Source organism: Esox lucius, chromosome 25 (genome assembly GCF_011004845.1).
Source record: "Esox lucius isolate fEsoLuc1 chromosome 25, fEsoLuc1.pri, whole genome shotgun sequence".
NCBI classification, from domain to species: Eukaryota; Metazoa; Chordata; class Actinopteri; order Esociformes; family Esocidae; genus Esox; species Esox lucius.
The window spans coordinates 6,175,845-6,197,597 of NC_047593.1; the positions used below are offsets into that span (position 1 = coordinate 6,175,845).

A 21,753-nucleotide genomic window follows, 5' to 3' on the forward strand; every position below is an offset into this window, starting at 1 on the left:
TACAAAGAAATAATGCAAAGAAACTTTTCAACAATATACATAAAATGTTCTAGTCACTTTCCTTAGACAGTAACTTTCCTTTAGTAGTGTCAACAATGATTTCTAATGCTGTTTAGCCTCCCTTAGCTGTGTCAACAATGATTTATAATGCTGTAAATTCGTCTTCAGCAGTGCCAGTTCAAATGTGACGAAGAGAGGCTGGACAGAGAACCAAGCTCTGTAGACGACCGCTACGCTACGTGCCGGGAGGAGGTGATGAGGAACATCACCAATGGCGACCTGCTGTCTAGGGAACTCCAGGCCGACCCCTCCTTCGCTGATGCCTGGCTGGAGGCTGGAAGCTGCAATATGACCTCACCAAATTGCACATTACAACGCTGCGCGTCTAAACAAAATAAAAAAAGACCTTTCCTCGAATGTTCGACATGGATCCCTGATCATTCAGCCCTGATGCCAATGTCTACCGCCTGTACAAGTGCCTCCACTTCCTTATGACTGATGCCCTGCGGCTCAGAACAAATTTTGTAGCCTGTAGAATTACGGTCTACTAGAACTCATTTGGTTCATTGGTAAGTCCCAGGTCATTAATGGAGTAGGGGGATTTAGGCTTGTAGTTGATAATCTGTTGGTAATCTGTTTGGAGGCCTCTCCAAACAGAAGCAGAGTCGTTGGCTGAAAACTGTTTAATGTACGATGTTTAATGTATGATGTCCTCAGTCTGGACTTTTTCTAAAATCTTTGCATTGCAAAATTTGATTTAAATTGATTTATTTTGGCATTTTGCTATTCTACAAAGACATACACAGAAATACAAACCGAATAACTGAAATGTACTTGTTGCAAAACTATTTACCTTCTTTGTTTAGGTAATCCTAATTATTTCCGGAGTCAAAATTGGCTAAACAAATCATTAGATGGACTCACTTTGTGTGAAGTAATAAAGTCGTATGAAAAAGTTTGGGTACCCCTGACATTTTCCATGATTTTCATTTATTAATAATAGGGTGTTTGGATCAGCAATCTCATTTTGATCTATCAAATAACTGATGGACACAGTAATATTTCAGTAGTGAAATTAGGTTTATTGGATGAACAGAAAATGTGCAATATGCATCAAAATGAAATTAGACGTGCATAAATTTGGGCATCCCAACTGAAAATTCACATCAATATTTAGTAGAGCCTACTGTTGCAAAAAGAACAGCCTCTAGATGCTTCCTATAGCCTCTAATGAGTGTCTGGATTCTGGATGAAGGCATTTTGGACCATTCCTCCTTACAAAGCATCTGCAGTTCAGTTAGGTTTTATGGTTGCCGAGCATGGACAGCCCGCTTCAAATCATCAAAGATTCAACCCACTTCAACTTTGTGACTGATTCTTCAACATTATTCTCAATAATCTGTTGATATTGAGTGGAATCCATACAACCCTCAACTTTAACAAGATTCCCAGTACCGGCACTGGCTACACAGCCCCACAGCATGATGGAACCTCCATCAAGTTTTACGGGTAGCAAGTGTTTTTCTTGGAACACTGTTCTTTTGCCGGCATGCATAACGCCCCTTGTTATGACCAAATAACTCAATCTTTGTTTCATCAGTCCACAGCCCCTTTTTCCAAAATGAAGCTGGCTTGTCCAAATGTGCGTTTGCATACCTCAAGTGACTCTGTTTGTGGCGCGTGTGCAGAAAAGGCTTCTTCCGCATCACTCTCCCATACAGCTTCTCCTTGTGCAAAGTGCGCTGATTTGTTGAACGATGCACAGTGACACCATCTGCAGCAAGATGATGTTGTAGGTCTTTGGAGGTGGTCTGTGGGCTGTTTTTGACCGTTCTCACCATCCATCGCCTTTGCCTCTCCGATATTTTTCTTGGCCTGCCACTTCTGCCCTTGACAAGAACTGTGTCTGTGGTCTTACATTTCCTCACTATGTTCCTCACAGTGGACACTGACATCTTAAATCTCTGTGACAGCTTTTTGTAGCCTTTCACTAAACCATAATGTTGAATAATCTTTGTTTTCAGGTCATTTGAGAGTTGTTTTGAGGCCCCCATGTTGCCACGCTTCAGAGGAGAGTCAAAGAGAACAACAACTTGCAATTGGCCACCTTAAATACCTTTTCTCATTGTTGGATGCACTTGTCTATGAAGTTCAAGGCTTAATGAGCTCACCAAACCAATTGTGTGTTCCAATTAATCAGTGCTAAGTAGTTACAGGTATTTAAATCAACAAAATGACAAGGGTGCCCAAATTTTTGCATAGCCTATTTTTCACATCTGATTTAATTTCATACAACTTAATATTGCTACACTAAAACTCTTTGTCTGGAAAATACTCCAGTACTCAGCTTTTATTAGAAAATGAATGGCATGCCACTGTGATAATTTTCTGTGACGACAGAGTAAATTATTATGCAGCCTCGGAGATGTGCCTAAACCTTTTCATACCACTGTAAATATTTGCATTTATTTTCAATGCAGACAACCTATGTATGTATTCTCAGTCTAGTACAACATTTTAAGCACGTCTTTTACTAAAGAATGACCAGAGACCCAGTCTATATGACCGTCTTGCAACAACATGTATTTTCAATTAATTGAGTTAGCTGTAAAAGTAGAGGTACGGGAACGGTCTTAAATATGTCCAATGTAATGTAACAACTATACTAAAGCCCTACACATGGAAACGTAACCCACTAGAGGGTGCAAAAGAATAGGAAAATAAAATGTTTCTTCAAAAGAAACAGTGCTTGAAACTTTGCTTATAGATATACTGAATATATATAGGATGGTTCTAGGAATTCACAGTTTACAGTAACATGTTACAAAAATTCACAAACAGGACAAAAGTTGACAAAAAGGCTTTAAATAAATAAACACACACATTTCCTGTGTAGCTTTGAAGTAAAACAATATTATTTTTGTCATACATTATTCATGTGGAAGTATTTTATTTAATTAATTGAACCTCTAACAAAAGGTTTTTTTTTTTTTAGAATAATTAATGATAGTGTAATAGTAGAATAGTGTAATGTGAATTCATGTTTTTGTTCATTCTCATTAATTATTCTGCAAAACAGTAAAATATAACTCAAATACCCTACAGTGCCACAAATTATTATATCAACCACTGACATTTTTTTAAGGTCCAGATATGTTTACAAAAGCTATGCTAATGTATGTAGATCAAGAACAACACTTTCTAATTGTGTGCAGAAGTTTGACAAAGGTGTTAGTTGTACTCTTAAAGGGATGTGGGTTTGTGTGGTTTCATTCTCACGGGGGGCAAAATGAATATGTATGCATTCACTAAATAATTTAAATGCAATATAAATAGAGGGGTGTTTAGCTTTGTATGTACAGTAGACAAGGAATGGCAATATAAAAATGTTACTGTAGATTTTTTACATACACACCACTTGATCCTGTAGTTCTGATAAAAAATTAAAAAAGAACAGAACTACACTCTCAAAGTAATAACTGTAAAACATCATTCACAATCATTTGCAGAGAGAAAATGCTCACTAATTAAGATCAACTCTTCAGAACGGTTTCAATAGAATTTGAACAAAAGCAAACATGGAACAGCTGCTTGTTATGTACATAGCTGGTGTTAACTGACAAGACAAGCAATCAACACCTATAGAAATACAAACAGGGGATGCAATAAAAGAAGTGTAAACTGTGGAAGAAATTGTACTTATCTAGGCTTTCAATAAGAATCCTTTCCATATGTTATATTTCTTCCACATAGTTATATTTCTAACATAGAAGCCCCTCTTGAATAATGCAACAATCAGGCCAAGGTGTTAGAGGTCCATTGGTGTTATTGTCCCCATTGTCATGTAACTCTGCGACACCCTTCCTGTACCTGCTCCCCACTTTATACCCAAAAGATATTCATCCTGTCCTTGTGTTACCTCCTGTTCTTCCTGTGGTGTACTGGCAAGATTCGGTGTCTCGTTGTCTATAGCTCTATTTGGGCCTCAGGAAGATATTGAAATGGCCCATATCAGTGGATGTCATTGCGGTTCTCATGACACAAACAACAGTTACCAATAAAGATAATATGTCAACAATTAAAGGAAAAAATGACATACTGCAATGGTTAAGGGGGGATTTTGCATCCACTAACTTTTCTGGATTAAGCCCTTTCTTTAAATTTTGTCTTGAACATTCACTTTATGAGGTATAAAGTTCTACAGAATGTGGGTTAGCATGCCGACCTGTAAGTAAACATCCTGTTTCTTCTCTCTATTGTCCATTATCGCATTTTTCCATGCGATGTAACTGGATTTGATCATAAACTGATCTCCCTTCAGGGTTCTCATTACATGGACCCAGTTCCTAGGGAGAAAGTGAGATGAAAAATATATTTTTGTCAACAGGTATTTTGTTTCAGAGAAGGAAAATAAGACATTTCTGAAATTGCTTTATCCAAGCTGATTGCATTTCTTAAACCAGAGGGAGGAAGCGTGAAGCCAAGCTCCACATCTCTCTGGGATCTGAGCTGAAGCCTTATTTTTGGTAATAGTACGGTGCACTCACAGTGTTCTGTACCGATTTACCCCAACTTCAGCGTTCAAACAAGGCTACAACGACCACCAACATAACTATAGTTAATGTGTAATCATCAAAATATGGGTCTTTGACTGGGGAACCTTTCAATACTTAATTTACATGGAAATGGACCAATAGTATTTGTGAAAAATCTGAAAAACTCCAATACTGTATGGTATACAGTGAGATAGTTACGTAATAAAATTTTATAGTACGTTGTTCATATTTAAAAGTTCATCATTAACACAAATCTGGTGAAAAAATTGGTTTTTCCGACATCGCACCGAAAACCTCCCCTTACGACATCGCACCGAAATCGGTGTGCCTCCGTTATTTTCTTAAATCTTGTAGCGAGTGAAACTGCGAATGTCTTCACAATGATTTAGTTGGAAAGAGTAGAAATTCAACATAATTTGCGTATTCAAATCATGTTGATCTAGGTTTCATTGTTTTTTTTATTGACGTACACAAGGTTAACTGTACGGAACATTGTGAGTGCACTGTAGCTAATTGGAGTCTGCAGGTCACAGGCATACTTTCCTGCTCACTCAACCACCTGCACAACAACACATCAATATGTCTATAAGGCTTGCCTTCATATAAAGGTACTTCAGTTCCAGGATATATGTCTGTTTTGTTGTCTTTCTGTCTGTTAGCCTAAAGTTTATTACCAACCTGATTATGTTTTGGTTTACTGTGAGTTACTTCTGCGTACATAAGAACAGCTTGCTCTCTTTCAGATGAATCTATGAAGACAAATGAAGTCAATATAAAGAATGGGTATGACCACCTGACAAAGATACATAGACACTCTCAACCACAAGACAGGTCTTGCATACATGTATTTAGCAAAACAGAAGACAAAACAACATAAAAATACAACAATCTTCTTTAAACAAAACACAGATCTCACACCTCTACAACATCAATACTTGCCTTGTACGTCTCTATTTCTTCCTTTCTTAAGATAGATTGCAAGCCCAAGCACTCCCGAAGCAACCAGAACACACATTACAGCTCCAATAAGAGACCCACGGACCCTCTCAATATCATTATCTATATTGAAGAGAGAGAACATTGTTTGAATGTGTTCATTTAGTAAATTGAACTAAAATATTCTTTATACAATAGATATTTTAGCACAGTTCCAGACACTACAAAGGATGCCTGACTGACTGGGCCGATGGAATACAGCACAGCATGTATGGGTTTAGCTGGGCTCAGTAGTGTGAGAGGGATTGTTATTCCATATATTCCAGACTTTTAGGAAAGGGTATTTCATAGATGCCACATACCTGTCACTTTTGTCTCTGGACAGGATTCTGGGACATGAAACGTCACATTCTTCTTGGTAACAGGGTTGGCAGCCTCACATCTATAAGATGTTCTGTCCTGTTTGTCCACCTCCAGAGGGAGAAAGAGCTTGATGGAATGGTCAGGGCTGCTGGTCTGGTTGAGTATCTCCTCTCCATTGTACCAGGAAAGGGTCACATCTCTGTCATTCTTGACAGAACACTCCACTGAACAGATCTGATTACCTGCTGTGGTCAACATGGGCCTAGAAACAGGTTCTGTAGCATATTCGCATACTGTGTTATAATAACGTTTAAGTTAATTTATATACAGTACCAGTCACTTATAAATGTCCCTATAATTGCTCCATTCATCTTTCTTTCAATCCAGAAAAATTATTCCCAAAAACAGACAGACAATTCGGTTCTTTTTCCTGAATAAACAATAATTTAAATGTTTGGCCTAAATGCAAAGCACTATATTAGGCGAAAACCCAAAAAATTTACCCAGAGAACACCTTCCCTACTGTGTCAGCATCAAGTTATGTGGGTTTCTTTTTGTCAGAAACTTTTTAGTTAGTCAGGAGAAAAAGAAAAATGAGAAATGTACAGAAAGTCCTTGAGGACAATCTGCTGCCCTCAAAACAACTGAGGAAATCTAGGATTGCAGTAAACAGGGGACTTTGTAATTTATGATATTTCAGTTTTCTATTTTTAATATATAATTCATCAAAACAATTAATTTAATCCCCTTAAAAGTCTGCAGTATGGTGTCTTGACCAGTGTGGGAATGTATGTATAGGCAATGTATGTATGAAAGTACTCTTAAAATAAAAGGGGTCATTTAGAAATGTTGACATTGAAACAGTTGATCTAATATTCTAAAGGTTGTAATGGAGTATAGACAAATGTTAACTTAATGATCCAATGAAATACAAAATCAAATCAGTAAGAGGTTCCAAACCTATTCTATTATGTGATACTGTGGTACTGTGAACAGTGAAAGCATGAATTACTCCCTACCATACACAGTGAGTTGATATGTTGTCTTGGCACCTCCCTTTCCATCCACAATATACATCCCTGAATCACTGGTTTTTAGGTCTCTGATGGTGAACTGTCCAGTATGTTGGTCCCACTGAATTCTGTCTTTGAAACTGTCTTTATAGGATGAGTCCATTCTTCCTTCAACCACCACAGCTATATTATCACCATTATATAATAAAGAGCCACCTTGTTTTGTTGAATTAGAAAAGGTGATGGATCCTCCAACAACCTGTGTCAGCATCTCTTCACCAGTCTGGCTGATAGAGAAGCACAGTCCTGTAAGACACAGGTGATACAACGAACAGGTTATTGCAATTAATTAAATAACTTTTTGGTGTTGAACATTATAGATTGTAAATAAAAATGTGTTGCTGGCCACAATATTATACAGTTGTGCTCATAAGTTTGAATACCCTGGCAGAAACTGTGAAATGTTGCCATTGATTTAGAAGATATGACTGATCACTATCCTTCTCTTATTGAAGGATAATGATCATATGAAGCCATTTATTATCACATAGTTGTTTAGCTCCTTTTGAAATCATAATGATAACAGAAATCACCCAAATGGCCCTGATAAAAAGTTTACATACCCTTGAATGTTTGGCCTTGTTAAAGACACACAAGGTGACACACACACACTGTGGCTTTTTAAATTGAATTTAGTGTCTGTGCATGAATAGTCAATGAGTTTGTTAGCTCTCACATGGATGCACTAAGCAGGCTAGATACTGAGCCATGGGGAGCAGAACAATACGGTCAAAAGACCTGCATGACAAGGTAATGGAACTTTATAAAGATGGAAAAGGATCTAAAAAGATATCCAAAGCGTTGCAAATGCCTGCCAGTACTGTCAAATCACTTATTAAGAAGTGGATCATTCAGGGATCTCTTGATACTGTAGAAGAATAATTTATTGGCATTCTTATTTATTCATTATCTTATTAGAAGGGTTTTTTACTCTGTATGTTACACATATGCTAGAAAACTAGTCTCTCTCTCCAACTTGTTAGGCCAGTGTCTTGTGTTCAGTGGCAGTGATGAATGGAATGTCGGCTGAGCAGGGGCCTTGGCTCCTTTAAGCAGTAAGAGAAACAGGCTCTGCCTGTGCCATAAAACCACCATAAGAAACTGTTCTCTGGGAGGAAGATCTTGAACAGCAGGGGGTTATTATTTCTTACACCCTACAGGTGAACAGAGCTCTATTCCTTATTGGGAAGAGCATAGTCAACTTAAGTCCCCATATAGTAACAGTCCGGATTGTTACATCTCAGTCTTTTACCAGGTTGTCTAGGCAACCAACCTTCTATGATTTTCTGTCTCCTGGAGCTATTTGTGCAACCTTGCATGTTTAGACTACACCGTAGTGGCTACTACCTTCTTATTTCTATAAATCGCGATCCCTACAGAATTCGCAATGAGTTCATATCAGTCTGTTTAGAGAGTAGACTTTTTTGCACCGGAGCTGGGAGTGACGAAATCCGATTTATTACATGTAAAATAACAGTTGATTATTGATGGTACATATTTTACTGTTGTTGCATTGTGTGACGGTGAGGTGACAGACCGCCCCGTCATCTCCTGCTTTTCCTGGTTTACTTTTCCTACATGAACACATCCCGGACTTGTCATGTGTCTTGTGTCTTTGATTATTACTCACACCTGGTCCCATTTGTATGTGTTTAAATGTTGCTCCTCTGTTCCCCTCATTTGTCAGTCATTGTTCCTTGTCTCCGTTTGTGCTTGTGTACGTGGTGAGTGTTTTGATTAGTATCAATCTTTCTTTTTCGATCCAGTCCGTTTAAGTGCTCAGTGTTTATTTTTGCTATTAAATTACTTGACTTCGACTGCCACTCTGCCTGCACCTGGTTCCTCCTCTTCACCATTACACCATACCGTGACACATTGTCTGTATAGCCCCGAGATCTCATTACACCAGTAGAGAGGGATTTATTTGACCAAATATTTCTCTATAGTCCTGAGATTATAAAACGGATTATTTGATAAAAGCTTGATCATTAAGAGAACTCCTCAACAGTATAGTATAACCAATGTGACCAAGAGCTGACAATTGTGAGGGAATAAATAATTCCGCACTCCCGAGATCTCATTACACCAATTGTGAGGGAGCTATTTGACCGGTTATCAACAACAGAAGAGGAGGTGAAGAGTCCCCTCGCAGGCGATTAGACAGGTGTGTGACGCAGCCCAATTGGGTCACATTACTCCCCTTGGCGGGCTGCTGTGGCAGTGGTAGACAAATCCCTATGTGCCAAACCAAGGCTGGTCCTAAAAAGCATTCTCACTTAAGTGTTGGTTTTTTCCAGGTGGGTCAAGGCAGAGTGTGAAGCTGTGGAGATGGCATCTTCTGTCGACCTGTTCAGCTGGCAGGCAAACTGGTAGGGAGAGGCTGGACTTAAGGTGTCCAGTCTTTCGAAGCACTTTATGATCATAGGGGTGAATGCAAAGTCATTCAGGCTAGATTCAATCAACTGCTTCAGCACTGGCCAGGCGGTTTGATTGTTATCCTTGGATTGAATGGGCGTTATCAGTGGTTATCAGCCTCATAGATATGGGTCAGAAGGGGCCTGCTAGCCTACTGGTAGGCTCAGAAGGCTGTTATCATCCATTGTGCCAAATACCAGGCAATTTTGGCACAAAACCTTCAGGCGTACATCAGAATAATGAAGATGAAAGCCCAGACCTGAATCCAATTGAAGAGTGGGCAAATATTGCCACGTCAAGATGTGCCATACTAATAGACTCCTACCCAAAAAGACTGTAATAGTGTTTTAATAAAATCAAAAGGTGCTTTAACAAAGTATTATTTTAAGGGTGTGCACACTAATGCAACCAGGTAATTGTAAGAATTTTTTTTTTTTTCAATTGTATTGTTCACATTATAGGTCACATTAAAGGTGGAAAAAGTTCTGACATGATTTATCTTTGTCTCATTCTTTTACATCACATTAATTGTCTTCAACATCAGTGAGAACCCACTTCTGTAATCAGCACCTTGATGACCAGATGTTTTTGTCATGTGGCAAACATCTTGTTCCTTTGTATGGCCCATCTGCCCATTGCCACTAGTGTGCTGGCGCAGTAGGGTGGCTCAGCTATCTTAATATGATCTGGGGCTGTTTGCCTGGTGCAAATTCCCCTCCCCCTGACAGGTACCCACCCTAGTGCACTAGGATCTATGGACATTTCTAGAGCTTTCAATTGATTATGGTACATGCCATATGCATTTCATGTGTAAACGGTCAGTTTTATTTTTGTATTTTTATTTTTTTATTTAACTTTTATTTAATCAATCAAACTTTCAATCAAATGTATTTAATTTTTTTACTTTTCACAACAGTAATTAAACCAGGGAAACACATTGAGATTTAGGTCTCATTTACAAATGAAGATAAATAAATAAAAACTGCAGCTAGGTCTGGAATAATTTATTTTTAAATTATTCATTTGCGTTTTATTGCATGACATAAGTATTTGATCACCTACCAACCAGTAAGAATTCAGGCTCTCACAGACCTGTTTGTATTTCTTTAAGAAGCCCTCCTGTTCTCCACTAACTACCTGTATTAACTGCACCTGTTTGAACTTGTTGCCTGTATAAAAGACTCCTGTCCACACACTCAATCAAACAGACTTCAACCTCTCCACAATGGCCAAGACCAGAGAGCTGTGTAAAATTGTAGACCTGCACAAGGCTGGGATGGGCTACAGGACAATAGGCAAGCAGCTTGGTGAGAAGGCAACAACTGTTGGCACAATTATTAGAAAATGTATATAGTAACAGGTCCTAAGATGAGGAACACCTCTTTGTACATAAAGACTATCTAACCTAACTCCATCCTGCACAATTGTTTGTGTTCTGTCCCTAAGATAGTTATGAAACCAAGAACATGCGGTAGGGCTAAGGCCTATTGATGACAATTTCCTCAACAATATAACATGATCAACAGTATCAAATGCCTTAGACAAGTCAATGAACAAGTAATCTTGTGCAGGGAGCATTTACAAGATAATTTACAACTAGTGTAAAGGGTGCTGGTCATATAATTAGAATATCATCAAAGTTGATATATGTCAGTAATTCCATTCAAAAAGTGAAACTTGTATATTATATTCATTCATTACACACAGACTGATCCATCCATCCATCCATCATCTTCCGCTTATCCGGGGCTGGGTCGCGGGGGACTGATATATTTCAAATGTTTATTTCTTTTAATTGTGATGATTATAATTGACAACTAATGAAAATACCCAATTCATTATCTCCGAAAATTATAATATTACTTAAGACCAATACAAAAAAAGTATTTTTAGAAATGTTGGCCAACTGAAAAGTATGAACATGAAAAGTATGAGCATGTATAGCACTGAATACTTAGTTGGGGCTCCTTTTGCCTGAATTACTGCAGCAATGCGGCGTGGCATGGAGTCGATCAGTCTGTGGCACTGCTCAGGTGTTATGAGAGCCCAGGTTGCTCTGATAGTGGCCTTCAGCTCTTCTGCTTTCTATAGGGGTTAAGGTCAGGCGAATTTGCTGGCCAATTAAGAACAGGGATAACATGGTCCTTAAACCAGGTACTGGTAGCTTATACTGTGTGCAGGTGCCAAGTCCTGTTGGAAAATGAAATTTGCATGAAGTGCTCTAAAACTTCCTGGTATACGGTTGCGTTGACCTTGGACCTCAGAAAACACAGTCGACCAACACCAGCAGATGACATGGCACCCCAAACCATCACTGACCGTGGAAACTTTACACTGGACTTCAAGCAACGTGGATTATGTGCCTTTCCTCTCTTCCTCCAGACTCTGGGACCTTGATTTCCAAAGAAAATGCAAAATTTACTTTTATCAGAGAACATAACTTTGGACCACTCAGCAGCAGTCCAGTCCTTTTTGTCTTTAACCCAGGCGAGACGCTTCTGAAGCTGTGTCTTGTTCAAGTGTGGCTTGACACAAGGAATGCGACAGCTGAAACACATGTCTTGCATATGTCTGTTCGTGGTGGTTCTTGAAGCACTGACTCCAGCTGCAGTCCACTCATTGTGAATCTCCCCCACATTTTTGAATGGGTTTTGTTTCACAATCCTCTCCAGGGTGTGGTTATCCCTATTGCTTGTACACTTTTTTTCTACCACATCTTTTCCTTCCCTTCATCTCTCTATTAATGTGCTTGGACACAGAGCTCTGTGAACAGCCAGCCTCTTAAGCAATGACCTTTTGTGTCTTGCCCTCCTTGTACAAGGTGTCAATGGTCGTCTTTTGGACAGGTGTCAAGTCAGCAGTCTTCCCCATGATTGTGTAGCCTACATGACTAGACTGAGAGACCATTTAAAGGCCTTTGCAGGTGTTTGGAGTTAATTAACTGATTAGAGTGTGGCACCAGGTGTCTTCAATATTGAACCTTTTCACAATATTAAAAAATTCTAAGATACTGAATTTAGGGTTTTCATTAGTTGTCAATTATAATCATCAAAGGAAATAAACACTTGAAATATATCAGTCTGTGTGGAATGAATGTATACATTATACAAGTTTCACTTTTTTAATGGAGTTACTGAAATAAATCAACTTTTTGATGATATTCTAATGATATGACCAGCACCTTTATATGCAGTAACAGTGCTATGCCAATTTTAAAACCAAACTGATTTACATGTAAAATGAATTTCTTAGTATCATTAAAATGCCTTATCACTGTAATTGCTGTAGCAACAACACGGAGGAGAACTATCGTCTTCAGGTAAAGATAGCAGAGTTAGAGGCTCGGCTTCTGACGCAAATGTCAGGCAAGGATTATGCTAGTGTAGAAATAGAAAAAACTGCGTCAGTGCCACCAGGAAGAAACAATAGTTTTGTTAGCCCCCCGGCACAGCTCCTGCAGCCGGGCAATAACTTTCTCTTGGTCACTGGGAAGAAATGCCATCGACCAGTTAAACCTGAATCGTTGCTAAATCCAACTGAGACTTTCAACAGGTTTTCCCCACTGGAGTCGGAGTCAAGGCCAGAGCCATCTTCGGAGGGGAATGATCGGCAGGCATTTTCTACCGGTGGCCTTGAAAAACTGAAAACTTCAGTCATTGACGATTCCATTACCCGCAGTATTAGACTAAAGAATCAGCCGGCGATCGTACATTGTTTACCGGGGGGCAGAGCCACAGACGTAGCCGCAAATCTGGGGTTGGTGCTAGCGAAGTCTATAACTGGCAAGTATAGAGAATACAGAGATATTGTTATTCACGTTGGCACCAACGACATTAGGATGAAACAGTCAGAGGTTACGAAGCAGAACATAGCATCAGCGTGTATATTAGCTAGAAAGATGTCAGCAACAAGTAATTGTCTCTGGCCCCCTCCCAGCTAGGGGTAGTGACGAGCTCTACAGCAGACTTGCGCAACTCAATCGCTGGCTGAAAACGGAGTTCTGCCCGTCGCAGGAGGTAGAGTTTGTAGATAACTGGCCTTCTTTTTGGGACTCTCCCAGAAATAGGGCCAGGCCTGATCTGCTGAGGAGCGACGGACTCAATCCTAGCTGGAGTGGTGCTCTTCTTTTATCTAGGAACATTGACAGGAGTCTCACTCCTATATCCTTAACATGAGATAGGGTGCAGGTCAGGGTGCAGGCTGTTAGCCAGCCTGCTAGCATAGTGGAGTCTGTCGATAGTTAGTACAGCTTTCCTATTGCCACTGTGACTCGTTCCAGGCTGAGAAAAGTTAAACAAGATAGTGCTAACAAAAACAACCTTATTAAGATAAAGCCTTCCTCCACCTCGGTCACAAATAAAAATAAAAATGACTGTATCACCTCGCATCTCAAAATGGGACTCCTAAATGTTAGATCCCTTGCTCAAAAGGCAGTTGCCGTAAATGAAATAAACCAATAACATCTAGTTTATGATCAGAGATTATGTGAAACATGACTAAAGCCTAATTAATTTACCGTCTTAAATGAGGCCTCTCCTCCTGGTTATACTAGTGATTATATCCCTTGTGAAAAGGAGGGGGTGTCGCTAATATTTATGACAGTAAAGATAAATTTACTCTCAAACATATCACTGAGTTTCATTCTTTTACTAATTAGGGTTAAGGTCAGGCGAATTTGCTGGCCAATTAAGAACAGGGATAACATGGTCCTTAAAGTTTTACTAATGAAAGTTAACCAGGCCGATAAATCGTTTTACATAGCTACTATTTATAGGCCCCCCGGGCCATACACAATGTTCCTCAATGAGTATCCGGAATTCTTGTCTCACCTTGTAGTCATGGCAGATAGTATTGTCATTTTTGGTGATTTCAATATTCATATGGCAAAGTCCAATGGTCCTCTTCAAAAAGCCTTTGAAGCCATAATTGACTCAATGGGTTTCATCCAACATGTCTCAGGTCCAACACATTGCCAAAATCATACCTTAGATTTAGTCCTGTCACGAGAAATAGATATTGTAGATCTAATAATTTCCCCCCAAAATCCTGGATTATCGGATCACTGTCTTATTACATTTACCGTTAAAACAAGAAATCCACTTGCTCCGCAAACAATGAGTTTCAAAAGCCATACTATAAATTCCCAAGATTACAAATAAATTCATTGATATTCTTACAAGTTCGCTCATTAACGACGAGTAAATAAATCTGTAAACGATCAAATTGAGGATCTAAACTCAACAATGCGAAATACATTAGACACAGTTGCACCACTAAAAACTAAAGAAATACTTGCTCCCTGGTACACAGACAATACTAGAGCACTTAAGCAAGCCTCCAGAAAATTGGAGCGAAAGCCAAGTTGGGAGTATTTAGACTAGCCTGGATAGACAGTACACTACAACACCGAAAATCACTCACGTCTGCTCGGTCATCTTATTTCTCCAATCTGATTGAGGTAAACAAAAACAATCCAAAATGTATCTTTGATACAGTTGCAAAGTTAACAAAAAAGCAAAGCTTAGCAATTGAAGTGGGTCTTCACTTTGGTTGTAATGAATACATGAACTACTTTGATGAAAAGATCTCACCTCCCTGACCAGGTGTCAATGGGGACACTAATTTTTTGATACCATATCGCTCGACACATTTACTCAATTTGTAAAGAGTTCTAAACCCACAAACTCTCAGCTAGACCCGATTCCAACAAAATTACTTAAGGAGCTATTTCCTGTGCTAGGTCAGCCAATGCTGAACATAATAAATTGCTCCCTTTCCTCCGGATGTGTTCCAAACTCACAAAAAATAGCGGAAATTAAGCCTCCTCTAAAATCTAATCTGGATCCCGACATATTAAACAATTATAGGCCAATATCGAACCTCTCGTTCCTCTCAGAAATCTGTTTCCCAACAACTGAATGCCTTCCTAAAGACAAATAACATTTATGAAATACTCCAGTCCGGTTTCAGATCCCATCATAGTACTGAGACTGCACTCGTGAAGGTAACAAATGACATTCTAATGGCCTCAGACCAAGGTTCCGCATCAGTCCTGTTGCTTCTTGATCTTAGTGCTGCTTTTGACACTATTGATCACTCCCTTCTCTTAGAGAGACTGGAAACCCATATCGGGTTACGTGGACATGTTCTAGCCTGGTATAAATCTTATTTATCTGAAAGATATCAGTTTGTTAGTGTGGATGGCATATCCCCTGACAAGTCAAAGGTATGCTTTGGTGTTCCTCAAGGCTCGGTTCTGGGCCCATTATTGTTCTCACTATATATGCTCCCTCTGGGCGATGTAATCCGAAATCACAATGTAAATTTTCACTGTTACGCTGATGACACACAGTTATATATTTCAATGAAGCATGGAGAAGCCCCTAAATTAGCTACATTGGAAGCATGCTTTTCAGATATTAGGAAGTGGATGACAGAGAATTTCTTGCTCTTAAACTCAAGGAAAACAGAAATGCTCGTTTTAGGAAACAAATAGCGTTGTTAACAGATCTCACTGTGAACCTTGACGGCTGCATGGTCGTATCCCAAAAAACTGTAAAAAACCTTGGCGTTACCCTTGACCCTGACCTCTCCTTTGAAGAACATATAAAATATGTCTCAAGAGTTGCTTATTTTCATCTTCGAAACATTGCAAAATTTTAAACACTCTATCAAAAACTGATGCAGAAAAATTAATCCATGCTTTCGTTACTTCTAGACTAGATTACTGCAATGCTCTTCTCTCTGGTTATCCAGACAAATTAATAAATAAACTTCAATTAGTGCTGCACACGGCTGCTAGAATCCTAACTAGAACAAAAAAAATTTGAACACATTACTCCTCTCCTAGCGTCCTTACACTAGCTGCCTGTTAGGGTTAAGGCTGGTTTTAAGGTTTTACTCTTAACCTATGAATCAATACATGGACTTGCTCCTACTTACCTTGCTGAAATGATCCAGCCATACATACCTACACGTAACCTACGATCGCAAGATGCAGGCAATTTAATTGTACCTAGAATTTCTAAACAAACAGCTGGCGACAGAGCCTTTTGTCATAGAGCTCCACTACTGTGGAATGAACTGCCAATTAAGGTTAGAAATGCAACTCAATACAAACTTTCAAGTGTCTACTAAAAACTCATCTCTACAGCAGGGTTTATAATTAGGTGTATCCTGGCCCGGGGGCGTGAAGGTGACCAGTAGGCTTGATACTGTCCACCCTTGCTGTCTTGCCAGGTGGGCTCTCGTCACCACTGGGATGCCCTCCCTCCAATGCCTTCCTGGGGAAGAGTCACTGGCTTGTTTTTGACTCTCTGTTGCGCACTTGTGCAATTGGGCTGTACTCTGCTGGCAATACTCTGCCCTCATTCAGGGGGGTTGCGGTTGGTGGGTGTCCCTTTGGTTGATGCCTGTCAATGTGGGTGGAGTGATTTCCTGCCTGTTGGGCCCTGTCCGGGGCCTCCCCCGTGTAGGGCCACAGTGTCACCGGACCCCCCCGTCTCAGTTCCAAGGTGTTACGCTGCTATATTGTTGTGCTGGGGGATATGAGGAATGCACTTTCTAACTTTTCTCAGTCTCCTACAGTTTTAAATTTTAGGAGGAGATGAGGTCCTGGTCCACACCTGCGGAGTACCTGGTTTGGGGGGCCCGTTGCTGTCCCTGTCCTTGTCCACCTGGTCATACTTTTGACCTAGTCTAGAATCAAATAGACTCTGGATTTAGCCCAGAGAAATGTATTTATAATTCCAATTGGACACTTAATATCTCACCCGGCACAGCCAGAAGAGGACTGGTCACCCCTCTGAGCCTGGGTCCTCTCTAGGTTTCTTCCTAAAATTCGGCCTTCTTAGGGAGTTTTTCCTAGCCACTGAAATCCAACACTACTGTTGTTTGCTCCTTGGGGTTTAAGGCTGGGTGTCTCTGTAATGCACTTTTTGACAACTGCTGTTGTAAAAAGGGCTTTATAAATACATTTGATTGATTGATTGATTGATTAGCCAAGAAGAGGCAAAGCTGCATATTTATAATTGACTTAAGAATCTTAGCTAAACAGGGAAGCCTTGAAATTGGTTGATAATTGTTGAGAATAGTACCATCACCCCCATTATGGAAAGGGAACACTTACGCTGATTTGCATAATATTGGAATAATGAAACTTGTATATTCTATTCATTCATTACACACAGACTGATATATTTAAAATGTTTATTTATTTTTATTGTGATGATTATAACTGACAACTAATGAAAATCCCAAATTCAATATCTCCGAAAATGAGGTCTCATCACAACTCTGTCACGTCCTCCCTCCCTTGAGGTGCCTTGTTTTTGTTTCTCCTGGTTGTCAGGGCAACGAATTAGGGGGTGTGGCGTCACTCCTTGGAGAGCCGGTAACAGCTGTTCCCTATTACCTATCACGCACCTGTTCCCGCTTGGCTCATCACCGGCTGTATATCTGAGGAGCCCTGACGACCGTCCCTGCTGGATCGTTGATCCTCATTCGAATCCACCTGACGACCATCACCAGCTCGTGTACCGACCTCCTGCCCTTCCACAACTACTCTGCCTACTACCTGCCTGTACCTCTGACGCCAGCTCGTGTACCGACCTCCTGCCCTTCCACAACTACTCTGCCTACTACCTGCCTGTACCTCTGACGCCAGCTTGTGTACCGACCTCCTGCCCTTCCACAACTACTCTGCCTACTACCTGCCTGTACCTCTGACGCCAGCCCGTGTACCGACCCCCCTGCTTGCCCTACGACTACCCTGCACCTGCTCCTGCCCTCGAATCAACCCCTCTCCTTCCCCGATCTTCCCCGCTCATAATAAACTCGTTTTGTTGCACTTCACTCATCCAGTCTGCATTTGGGTTCCTTTCAGTGCTGACACTCTCAATAAATTCTGGTGGGTTAAGGCATTCAGAAATCTTTCCTTAAAAGGCATCTTTCGACTTGGTCTGGAGAGAAATATATATGTGTTTCGGAGTGTGTATGTGTGTGTAAAACAATGAATATAATGACCTGGATGCTTGACCTTGGAGGTTAGACAGGCTTCAAGTGCATTGAACCAGTCAAACCCCCCGTAAATGTCTAACTGTCCCTTGGTGCAACAACAAAATCATTGTAAATACTTTAGATGATGTGAAAGATCATTTGAGGAACTTTTAAATATTAACTTGGTGAAATTCCAAACTGAAAGAACATTGTGAGTAATAAGAAGTTTAGGAGAACACAATCTCTCAGTTGTCCAACATTCAAATGAGATTTAGGCAAATAAGACAAATAGTCAAATTAACAGTGTTTGCATGTTCCCTACCAAAAAAGAGGATGTTTAGCTGTACTGTCCCCTTCTTCTCACTCTAGTACATATTGTGAATTAATATTGTTCTTTGTTCAGATCTACTGAGATGTGATAACAATGCAATAAGAGAGAAGTACGGTTTGTATCATCAAACATGACAATGTCTGTAACTACTTCTGCATTTCAACTCTTCCCCAAATGCCATATTACATTCGGAAGTGTCCATCTTCCAGCAAGCTTCCCCTCACCATTGATCAGATGGTTGTCTTGTATAACAGCACTTTAAGGAAACCTCAACATCCATCCACATGTAAAAACAATGTCAAGTATCCGTTCACAGAGGAGTTGTGCAGCATTAAGACCCATGGCAACAACTTTTAGAGAAGCACTTGCTTAATTGTCCACACACTGGCTGGCACATAAAAACCAGAAGGCTTGTCATTTCATATTACTAAAATGAGCCTTCTCCGTGTTCTACTTTTCTCATCCAATTTTTACACTTCTGTTCAACAACTCCCTTCAAATGCATAAGGTGTGGTCCAGAGGCGAGCTTTAATGGGTGTGATGGGTTCCTGACACATGGCAATCAATCAGAACGACCCACTGAAAAAAATGGCAAGCATTGCAAATATACTGTATTTCGTTAATCGAGACCCAATGTGTGATTTAAGTGTTCCCTTGCTGTTTTAGCACATACTATTGAGTTAAGAGAATAATTATGTTGAGATTGAAGTTATAAAACATCTGCATTTGTTTTATGATTCCATAATGCATTTTTAGGATTGACCAATCTGTGACCATGGAGACCATTTGGCTAATTAGCTGAAGATCTGAGCTATGGAAGATAGCTACAGTAGCTAAAATAAAAACACACTGCCACTCAGAAGTGGATAGTAAAGAATGAAATTCTAAAATGAAATAATCAGTGCGCCCTTGTTCAAAGCCACAGGGCATTTTAGGATGTTAAACATTTAAGGATGTTAAACATTTAATTGTATCATCCAGTACTCATGTAAAGGAGCATCACAATTTGTTATGTTTCTCCACTAATTTATTCAGATTTTTCTTTTAATTTGTCACCCGTATACACACTTAAATAATATTTGAATACTATTTAGTGTAGTCAAGTAAACCTTAAATGTTTCCAAAATAAAGCACTAAAGTAATTTTTTGGCTTGGGATACTGGGCTGCCACTATAGAAACAAATGATCAACCATAAAGGACCAATGAACGGTAGATAAGAATATATCGAGATGATATACATGCCTATATTGATGATACATTTGTTTTTGCCTATCTCGCACAGTCATAATATTTATTTTTCGTCGGAACTTAGAGCAACTATGTTTCATCAAAAATGAATATCCAATAGTAAGAAGACAATTCCCCAGTTGCGGTCTAATTTAAACCATACAATGTTCTTGGAGTCACTGCATTCGAGCTAGAAAAGCATCAATTTAAATCGTTTTAGAAATGGAGCGGTAATCTTGAAGCCAATTGTAGAAGCCAGCAGGCGCAGGCATACACGTCTATCTTTCAAAGATTGATTTAAATGGCAACTGATTTAGTGTATACACTAACCAGTACTTCGGATACTGTACAGAAAATTAGCGTACATACCGACAATAATTAGTAGATGTGTCAACCATTGTCTTTCTTGTCGGCGGAAATCCATTATGGAACCGAAGTATATTCGTTTTATATTCAAGATTCAGGCACACACACACACACACACACACACACACACACACACACACACACACACACACACACACACTAGTATTTGAATATCCGTTAAGGCACCCTTCCACATTGGGCACCGGCTTAAAAGAGTGAAGAGGGTAATATCATTACTGGCTTTCTCATTAACCCAACTACGTATGTCGTTAACACGCCAAGCCGCATGCTAAATTCTCTACGACATATTACATGGTCAAAAAGGTATTTATTGATTATTAATAAAACAATGGAAATTTTATTTTGTAAATGTTCAATAACTTTTTCAACAAGTGTAAGTTAAACTTCAAACCCAATGCATATTTTCATAGACTGTAGCCGTATTACTTGTTCATCCTTTGATATTAATAATCAATACAGACTATTATAAATAAACGATAAATCAATAAGGATTTTGTCACCTAAACATAGGTTGAACAAGTAAATCAGCTCTTTTTAGATGAATGTGGATTACGTTTGATGTTTCTATGACTATTACTGTTAGAAGATATTTAAGACGTGTGGATCAAAATGTGTTTTGATTGATTAATAACTTATTAATACATAATTTTTTAATATGCAGCAAATTAGAAAATTCGGTGGCCAAAATGTAAAAATATTTTACACAAACAAAACAATATACGCAATAAAACGTGTTTGAATTGATTTGTTGATTATTATGAATGAACTAAGCTGATTAAGCAATATTTAATGGTTGCCTATGTGAAACTTAAAATAGCTCACATAGACATGTTTCATTGACAGACAATAGATACATCTGCTTTTACCTACTTTTCGTCTGTAAAACGTAAATATGGCCATGACTTGGAAAAAGGGAGACTGTTGCTTGTACGCTATCTTTAGCAGATTTGGAGAATGTGTCTTTCTGGGAGGTTTCGTTGACGAGGTACTGATGATAATACTCTGAACATACATCGGCTATTTTGCAACTTCAATGGTTCACAGTTGGGGGGGCAATGGTTAGGTAACATGTATGATTGGTAGGTCAATTTACTGTGTGAATTTATTTATCTGTGCGCCTTTGGTTGAATACTAATGCAAGTAACACGTATTACCTTACAATAATTGATTGTAAGTATCAGGATTGTAATACAAGAGCAAACAGAATAATTATTTAATATATCATTTCTAATTCAGTAAAATTAAAGGATAGGTCAGGGGTTTGTATACTTTTGTAAGGCACTTTACCATTTCTCATGTAATTGTGCATTAGTGAGACACACATCTCACCCTACATCCACACCAACCTCACTGTGGTTAAGTTGAAAACACCATCCCCATCAACTTTCTCACTTTGGCTTATGTGCAAATCTGTTCACTGTGAACATCACCTTAAAATATTTTCATGTGGTGATTTTGAAGGATATT

At 39.2% G+C, this 21,753-nt stretch overlaps 1 protein-coding gene across 3 annotated transcripts; it reads right to left on the minus strand.

The window, feature by feature from the left end:
- Positions 1-1,030: 1,030 nt before the first annotated feature.
- Positions 1,031-20,378, minus strand: LOC105030291 (SLAM family member 5-like). Of its 3 annotated transcripts, none has more exons than XM_034291042.1 (6): positions 20,269-20,378; positions 7,085-7,174; positions 5,855-6,130; positions 5,496-5,615; positions 5,235-5,305; positions 1,031-4,346 (listed from the first exon to the last, which is right to left on the minus strand). In XM_034291042.1, the coding sequence occupies exons 1-6, from the start codon at positions 20,321-20,323 to the stop codon at positions 4,254-4,256; spliced, it is 705 nt and encodes a 234-aa protein (XP_034146933.1). In that variant the 5' UTR covers positions 20,324-20,378; the 3' UTR covers positions 1,031-4,253. The 3 variants fall into 3 exon arrangements, with proteins under 3 accessions (XP_034146933.1, XP_019899216.2, XP_010902343.4); XM_020043657.3 differs by having other exon boundaries at positions 5,855-6,025; positions 6,875-7,174; XM_010904041.5 differs by having other exon boundaries at positions 6,875-7,174.
- Between the last annotated feature and the right edge of the window lie 1,375 nt (positions 20,379-21,753).